This window comes from Elephantulus edwardii, unplaced genomic scaffold, assembly GCF_000299155.1.
Source record: "Elephantulus edwardii isolate Elephantulus edwardi_28Jun2011 unplaced genomic scaffold, EleEdw1.0 scaffold00369, whole genome shotgun sequence".
Lineage (NCBI taxonomy): Eukaryota > Metazoa > Chordata > Mammalia > Macroscelidea > Macroscelididae > Elephantulus > Elephantulus edwardii.
Genome location: NW_006400119.1, coordinates 1,132,934 through 1,141,807, shown reverse-complemented (window position 1 = coordinate 1,141,807; position 8,874 = coordinate 1,132,934). Strand labels below are relative to the sequence as shown.

At 39.7% G+C, this 8,874-nt stretch overlaps 1 protein-coding gene across 1 annotated transcript in view; it reads right to left on the bottom strand.

The window, feature by feature from the left end:
- DHRS9 (dehydrogenase/reductase (SDR family) member 9) overlaps positions 1-8,488 on the bottom strand; it is a 14,524-nt gene extending 6,036 nt beyond the window's left edge. The window contains exons 1-2 of the mRNA XM_006902119.1: positions 8,176-8,488; positions 7,254-7,512 (exon numbers count right to left, since the gene is read on the bottom strand). Of these exons, the coding sequence (XP_006902181.1) occupies positions 7,254-7,512; positions 8,176-8,488 (572 nt within the window). The remainder of the gene's footprint in view (positions 1-7,253; positions 7,513-8,175) is intronic.
- Between the last annotated feature and the right edge of the window lie 386 nt (positions 8,489-8,874).

Here is an 8,874-nt window from a genome sequence, read left to right as displayed (position 1 = left end):
ACACTCTCTACTTCCCTCTATCTCTCTAAATTACTTTGACATTCCTTGTCTCTGAACTGATGTATTTAATAACTATAGATATCTGCTTGCTGAAACTGAGGAGGACCTGAAGCGCTTGCTGCAGAAGGTCAAGGACTGCAGCCTTCAATATGGATTGAAGCTCAATATCAAGAAAACAAAGAGTCTCACCACTGGGCCAATTGGCAGCATCAGTATGAATGGTGAAGAGATTGAGATCGTTAACAATTTTAGTTTGCTTGGCTCCACAGTCAACACTCTTGGTAACAGCAGCGAGGAAATCAGGAGACGAATTGCATTGGGAAAGTCGGCTGTGAGGGACCTCTCAAGAGTACTGAAGAGCAATGACGTCAGGATGGAGACTAAAGTGTGCCTGATCCAAGCTATAGTCTTTGCAGTTATGTATTATGCATCAGAGAGTTGGACAGTGAATAGGGATGATAGAATTGATGCCTTTGAGCTGTGGTCCTGGAGAAGAGTGTTGAATTTACCATGGACTGCTAGGAGAACAAATAGGTTTGTCCTGGAGAAGGTGAAGCCGGAATGCTCCTTGGAGTCAAGGATTCTGACACTTCGTCTGACATACTTTGGGCATGTTGCAAGGAGGGACCAGTCCTTGGAGAGGGACATCATGTTTGGGATAGTGGAGGGACGGCGCAGGAGAGGAAGACCCTCGATGAGATGGATCGATTCTGTGAGTGGAGTGGTAGGAATGACTGTGTTTGAGACGGCAAGGTTGACACAGGATAGAACGACGTTTAGGGCTCTTATACATAGAGTCGCTATGAGTCGCAAGTGACTCTATGGCACACAACAACAACAACAACAACAGTAACAACATATTTGGTCCTTGACTAATTGACTAAGAATGACAGAAGAAGAATCAATGCCTTTGAATTGTGGTGCTGGAGAAGAGTCTTGAACATACCATGGACTGCCAAGAAAACAAATAGGTCTGTCTTGGAGAGGGTGAGACCAAATTTCTCCTTGGAGGCTAGGATTTTGAAGCTTTGTCTCACATACTTTGGGCACATGGCCAGGAGAGACTGGTCCTTGGAAAAGGACATCATGGTTAGAAGGGTAGAAGGACAGCGCAGGAGAGGAAGACCCCAGATGAGATGGATAGATACAGTGACTGGGATAATTGGGGGTTGGTTTGTCGGAATTAGTGAGACTGGCTCAGGATAGGGCAGGGTTCAGAGCTACTGTACACAGGGTCACTATAGGTTGCAGTTGACTTGATGGCACATAACAACAACGACATATTGTGTTGTTACTCATCCATTGTCACTGATTTGGAACTGAGTCAGAGCTGACCCTCCACTGGGTTTTAGAGGCTGTAAATTGCATTGAGGGAGACTGCTTATTCTTCTACCATTAAAGGAAGCAATTACTTATTTTATAGAAAAGAATTCTTCACCATGAGAGTTTTTCAAAGACTTTTCAGTGAATTTAAATTATAATTTGACTTAGATTCTGCTTTCTAGAAGCATACTACTGTGTAATTCAGAGTATATTTTACTGAAAAATACAGGTTATATGGACCTTGAGAGATTTTGAAAGTCATGTAATTACATTTTAAAATAGTTATGTCTAAATGTAATTATGTTTTATATGCCTTAAAGTCTGGTCTCCTTAGAATCTTGAAATAATAATACGAAGGGTAACTTTGAGACTTGTTTTCCCTTTATCTTGAAAATAATATACTATTCAGAAACCAGTGGTTTAATGTTTACAAGGTAAGTAAAACTAATCTGTTTGTTAGACAAATACAACTTTAAAGAGTCCCAGAAAATAAAAATTTAGAGTCCCAGCATTCTCCCAACCAGATTTGTGTCCCTAAGTCCTTTTCTAAACAACAATTCTGCATGCACAATACCAGTTTCAGCACCAATTCTATGAATTAGAAAGAAATCACTACCTTCAGGCATCATGCAGCTGCATTGTGAATGGAATCTCATAATCATTTCAGTTGAAATCTTTTTATAAGCAAGGAGAGTAAATCTCTAAGTAATACAACATGATATTATAGTACTGCTGCTTAGAGAGTGAGAGCAGGGGGAAGCCTGGGTGACTAAGGGAGGTTCCTCACAGCCTTGCTCCCTAAAGTGTGGTCTCTGGACCACTGGATTTCCAGGGGCTTGTTAGAAATGCAGAAACTCAGGCTCCCCATCCCCTGCCTCAATGCAGACACACTGAATTAAAATCTACTGTTTAACATGCTGATTGAAATGTACACTAATGGTTGAAAGCACTGTCCTAGTATTGAGTTTATGTCTTTGGAGGAATTAAACCTGGAAATCGACCAAATAGATATATGGAGTTGTTCTATCTTTATTCATCTCAGTGAAGCACACTCATTTTTTCCTTAGTGAACAAAGCCTAAACTATGGTTAGGACTTGACCTCTGAACGTGTATTTTTGACGAACACTAGTTACATAAAAAAATGAGTGGAAGGCACTTTTCTCTTTTCTGTCACAACACTACTCTGCTGACTATCTTTTATTTGTTCTTCCAGAACCTTTCTCTATCCTGAGGTCTATTCTATACCCTGGCAGGTTAACCTGTGTTCTGACTATGTCCTGACTTCTGTTTGGTATCTCCAACTAAGAGTATCCCATAAGTAGATGGGTGAGGGAGGAAGCAGAGGATGGCCAAGTTATTCCCTGCATGGGTCCAATTGACTATTTCAACCTTTGACGGAATGTACTGAGCTCTATATCTCTTGGTTCAGGACAATTTGCCAGTTTCATAGTCCCATCTATTCGACAGAGTAGAAATATCCCTGCTGTTGCTAGGCTGAGATCTCACATTATCCTTTGGGATTGTATGAGATGTATAACTTTCATGAATTTTTAACAGTCACTTATGAAAATTACTCCATACTCTATTCACTTAAATTTAACGTGTCTTCATTTCCCACCCAAATACTAACTGACAAAACCACTTGCAATCTGGGGCATTGAACTGATGCTAACAGGTTCTGGTTCTGGCAAGACGGATAAGCATTCCTTTGCCTCTTCCATTGAATATAGCTACAAATATGGATAGAATATATAGAATTGCTAGGTCAAACTTTGAAAAGCAAATGACAGTAGTGAGTTATGGAAGAAGATAAAAATCTGAAGTACCACTAAGTCAATAGATAGTTTCCTCTTTTCCCTCCACATCAATATTCTCTGCTTCAGATTAAAGTCAAACTGAAACTCAGAAATGAACAACAAGAAATCAGCTGAGGCTTTCTGGATCTAATCTGAGGAGCAGGCAAGTAGAAACCCCCCAAGCCAAAACATCCCCCACGCACCCACAAGACAAAACAAGAAATTGAACAGAAAAAATAATTTACAATACACTGAAATAGTAACAACAAAACCCCAAAAATACAGACAAAAATCTGTTGCTTTGAGTTGATTGACTCATGGCGTGACCCCGTATGTTACAGAGTAGAACTGTACTTTGTAAGATATTCTTGGCTATTATTTTTTTAGTGGTGCTTTTGAGTGGGTTTAAACTGCTAATCTGGAGGTTAGTTGTTGTTAGGTTGAGTACAACTCATAGTGACCCTATGAACAAAAGATCTGAACCCTGTCCTATCCTGCGCCATCCTCACAATTCCTGACACACAAGAGCCCATTGTGTCAATCCATCTGGTCGAAGGTCTTCCTCTCCTTTGTCAACCCTCCACCCTTCCCAGAAACATGTGTTCTCCAAGGAATAGCACTTCCTAACAACATGCCCAAAGTGAGGCAAAGCCTTATCACTCGTGCCTCCAAAGAGCACTCCAGCTGCACCCTCTCAAAGACATATCTGTTCGTTCTCTTGGCCATCCATGAGTTGTTCAAATCTCTTCTCTAATACCACAGTTCAAAGGCATCAGTTCTTGTTTTGTCATCCTTATTCATTGTCCAGCTCTCAGATGTGCATAGCAAGTGATCAGGAAGACTACGACCTGAATCAGATACACGTTAGTCCTCAAACTGACATAATGACTTTTCAATAATTTGGAGAGATCCCTAACTACAGATTTTTCCAGTGCATAGTGTCTCTTTATTTCCTGACTGCTGGTGTCAAGGGTGTTAATTGTGGATCCAAGAAAGATGAAGTTTCAATCTCTTCTCCATCCATCATGATGTTGCTTATCAGTCCAGTGGTAAGAATCTTTGTTTTCTTGACTTTAAGATGTAATCCATACTGAAGGCTGCAATCCTTGATCTTCTGTAACTAGTGCTTCAAGTGCTCCTCATTTTTAGCAAGCTAGATTGTGCCATCTGCATAAGGCAGGTTATTGATGATCTCCCTCTGAGCCTGATGCCACACTCCTTTCTATGGAATCTAGCTTTTTGAATACTTTGCTCAGCATACAGATTGAGTAAGTATGTAGGCAAAATAGAATCCTGACACACTCCCTTCTTAATTATAAACCATGCAGTGTTTCCCTGCTTTGTTCACACAACAGCCTCCTAGTCCAGACATGGGTTTTGCATGGGCACAATTAAGTGCTCAGGGACTCCCATTCTTCTCAATGCCAGCCTAACTTGATATGATCCACACAGTCAAATGCCTTTGCATAGTCAATAAAGCACAAATAGACAATCTTCTGGAATGCATTACTTTTATCCAGGATCTGTCTGACATCAGCCATGGCCTCTTCTAAATCATGGTTGAACTTCTAGAGGTTAGTAGTCAAGTTTAAACCATTTGAGCCACCAAGAGACCTTTTAGAGGAGCAGACAGGAAGAATTATAATCTTCAGAGATAGTGTAACAAATCCTTCATTTACTCTTTTCTTCTCTTGAACCCATGGAAGGGGATGCTTAATGTTTGAGAGAAGAAAAGAGAAAATGAAGGACTTATTAAACACTGTGACTTAGGACCCCTAGCAGGTTGTTGGTGATAGCAGGGGTAGCAGTGATAGGAACAATAGAGAAGACGTATAGCTGCTTAGAACTCTGAAAGATAGGAACCTTCTTCTTTAGCCAGGGTATCTGCAGTTCTGAGAGGGTGGGAAACAGTGTTGCTTTTATTTTTTTTTCTATTTCTCTCACCTCCTGGTCCTCTAATGAGTACCAGTGAGGAAACAGTTGACAAAGTAGGATAACTAAAGCCTCAGCTTTCTTTCTTGAAGGGATTATCAGAGAGCCAGGAATTACTAGGGGGGTTGAGAAGAGAGAAGAGCTCAGGAAAATAATTCTGTAGACTTATTAATGAACTCCTTATGTGAAGGTGTGGAAAAAACTGAGAAAACCAGGCTATGAGATAGACCATGTTCCATATCCTAGATTGGCTGCTGTCTGATATGCCCTTGGGACAGATTTGAATAGCACTGTAAGACTTTAAAGTGGGAACAAAACAGTGGACTAAAAACTCACAGAAGGCTTTATAACCTGATGACAAACTGCTTGGTTGGTTCTCTAATACAAAAATATCAATATTCTCAAAATAATTTTAACGACATTCATAGTATCCTACTAGAATATTCTAAATACCAGTATGCAATCCAAAATTATATGGCATATGAAGAACCAGGACAATTCCAACTTGTGAAATCAACAAACGGCAATCCTGAGGTTATCAAGATGCCAGGATTACAAATTTATTCTTATTTTTTATATTGGAGTGTGTGTGTGTGTGTGTGTGTGTGTGTGTGTGTGTGTGTGCCGTCAGATAGAATCTGACTGGTATAGGAGGAGATTGCCTCTCCTACAGTGGAGCATCTGGTGGATTTGAACCATGTACCTCTGGGATTGCAGTGCAGCTTCTTGCCACTAGGCCACCAGAGCTCTCTTAGGATTACAAAAATGTTAAGTCAGCGATAATTAAAAAAATGCTTTGAGATAAAATTGGCAGATGGGATCTTCTAAAAATATAATCTCTGAGTGCATAAAAACCTTATCCAATAGGTGACAAGGAAGCTCAAAGACTGGGGAAAAAATTACACCACAAAAATTTGGCAATGACAATACAGACAAAAGTAGTCTCATAACAGAAATTTATAAAATATGATGGGATACCTACAAGAGAAAAAAAGACTGATAATTATAAAATGGGCTAAAAACATACAAAGACTCTTTACAAAGGAAGATATTCAGATGGCCAACACACATGAAGAAATATTCACAATCACTGGAAATCACAAAGATGCAAATCAAAACAATAATGAGATAATATCTTACCTAAGTAGCAATAACAATGCTTGACTGGACAGAAAGCAAGAAATATTAGAGAGGATGTGGAGAGACTGGAACTTCCATGCACTGCTGGTGGGACTGTAAAATGGTACAGCCACTCTGCAAGGCAGCTTGACATTTCCTCAAAAAGCTGAACATAGAAATTCCTTATAACCCAGCCATTCCTCTGCTGGGAACATACCCCTAGGAAGTCAGAGGTGTGATATGCATTCCTATGTTCATAGTAGTGCTATTTGCAATAGCAAGAAAATGGAAAACAACTCAAAGGACCATCAACAAATGATATAAAAACGGTGGTATATTCTCACACAATCGAATACTATGAAACATTAAACAAAACAATGAAGTATTTGTAAAGTACAACACAAGATGAGAGACTCTGGAGAGCATTATGTTCAGTGAAACAGCTCAGTCACAAAAGGACAAATACTGCATAAGATGGTTATTGTGATAACAGGAGGGTAACTGGAGCGGGGAGGGGAGAATAGAAATGTAATGAGTTTAGACAAAGAACACTACAAGGAATAAGGCAAGAGAGGATTGACTTGGCAAGAATTGAGATAATGACAATATGCTATGACAATTAGCAAATAAGAACAAGATATAGATATTTGTTTCAAAGGGAAAGGGAAGAAGGGGTATGGAAGAAGGGAGCGTAAATCACCAGAACAGCAGAGATTAGTGGGGGAGGGGGATGAGAAAAGACTTAAAATGCAAGGGGGACTTGAAATGGGAGATAACAGATCGATAGTCATGCATCATATAAAATACAATGTACCTAAATGATTGTAGAAAACAAAATGTACATGAATGAAAGGTGTATAATTACATATAAGTGGATGATGGTACAAATAAATAATATTTTAAAAAAGTGCTTTAAAACATAAAGTCTTCAAGTGAATAGGAAATTAGAAAGCTTCACCAAATAAGTAAAAGATATAAAGAAAAAAAGAACTGAAGTATTTAAGCTTGATAAGATATCAGTGCTTGGGCCCCATGGCAGAGTGGAAATGATGGAGGAGAGAGAATCAATGCACTTGCTTTACCTTAAACTGTCATTGAATCCTTCCACGGCATATTTGGATGTAATGTAGCCTCCTCCACTGATTGCCAGCCTTCCCCCAATACTGGAGACATTGATGACTCTCCCTCGAGCTTTTTTGACCAACGGAAGCAGATTCAACGTGACACTGATGAGTCCAAATAGGTTTACTTCGATGGGTTCTCTATAGTCGTCCACCGTCAGCCAGTCGGTGGGAGCCAGCACTCCAAGAACACCCGCGTTGTTGATCAGACCCCAGAGACCTAGAACAGAGGAAGGAAAAGGAGGTAGAGTGGTGGCTGGTACGGGCATCGTTGATGGAAGTACAGGCCCTGGTTTACACAATGGTGGTGCCATTTCCTCTTTCCTGAAATAGTTTACAGTTTGGAGAAATGATAAAGCGTGTGGGAAGCTAAATGGAAACAAATGTTGGCGTTTGACCAGAAGCCAACTTGCTATTGTGCTCTTTCTGGTTCTGAATGTCAAATACTAGTCATCCGACTGTGACCTTTCCTTTTTAACCTCAGATGTAATTTGTCTGTTTTATCCACCTTGCCAGATATGAAAATTGGAGAATAAGATGCTCTCTGTGTACAAAGAACAGCATAAGAATTGCTCCTCTAGTTGGTAAATTTTATCCCCATAAGATTTTGCAACATTTGTCTCTGGTATTTATCATTTATCTCATGAGGAAAGCAGGAAAAGCCAATTTCCCCCTCTGATCTCTAAATTCACCCCTTGGGACTTGAACCTGGTGATTGCTCTGGTTGTGTCTCACAAGCACACAGACTGAGACATAACGAGTCAGAGGCCACTCTAAGATTGAAGAAGCACACAGCTGATACTTATGAGACAAGTCCTTAGGCCTTGTATGTACAATCTAAATGTGTATTGTTTAGCTTTGGGTACCCTCTGATGCTGCTTACCTGTCTCCCCGACTTGATTCTTCACCCATTGGGCAGTCCTCTTGACATTGTCTGGGTCAGTTACATCCAGAAGCACAGTCTGAAGTCTATCTGAGGTTTGTGCTTTTAAAGCTGTTGATCCGGATTCAGTGAGACAAGAAGCAATTACACGAAATCCTTTTTTGTCAAAAGTTCTGGCTGCTAGATTTCCAAAGCCCGTGTCACATCCAGTGATAAAAATGTACTTATCAGTGACGTCTGCAATCTTTAATTGTCTTTTGTAATTCCACAGAAAGCCACAGAGAATTAGAACGATGAACAACAAGAACAGCATTTTGTTTTCTTCCTGTTATTATGATGAGCACTCCTGTCTCATAAGAGAAGTCCTGAGTTTTCAAAATCAGTGGGGGAAAAAAGATTTTTGATTAGTGTTATAATGCAGGGTAGATGAACTTGAGATATTTTAATGCTTTTTTAGTGGATAAATATAATGCTTAGAAAAGAAACAACAGTAACGCTTATGCAGTTGGTCATAAGATGGCATTTGCAGCTAAACAGCTCTTCTGAAGTGTTATAGAATCTAACTCAGCAGCAGTCAGAGAAATTAAGTAATATTTGGAAGAGGGAAGATTTAAGTTTTTGAGTTGATGTGAATATCTTTAGTGTACTGAATGGTGATGCTAATTTAATGTATAATCTCTCTCAAAGACAGACATTTAT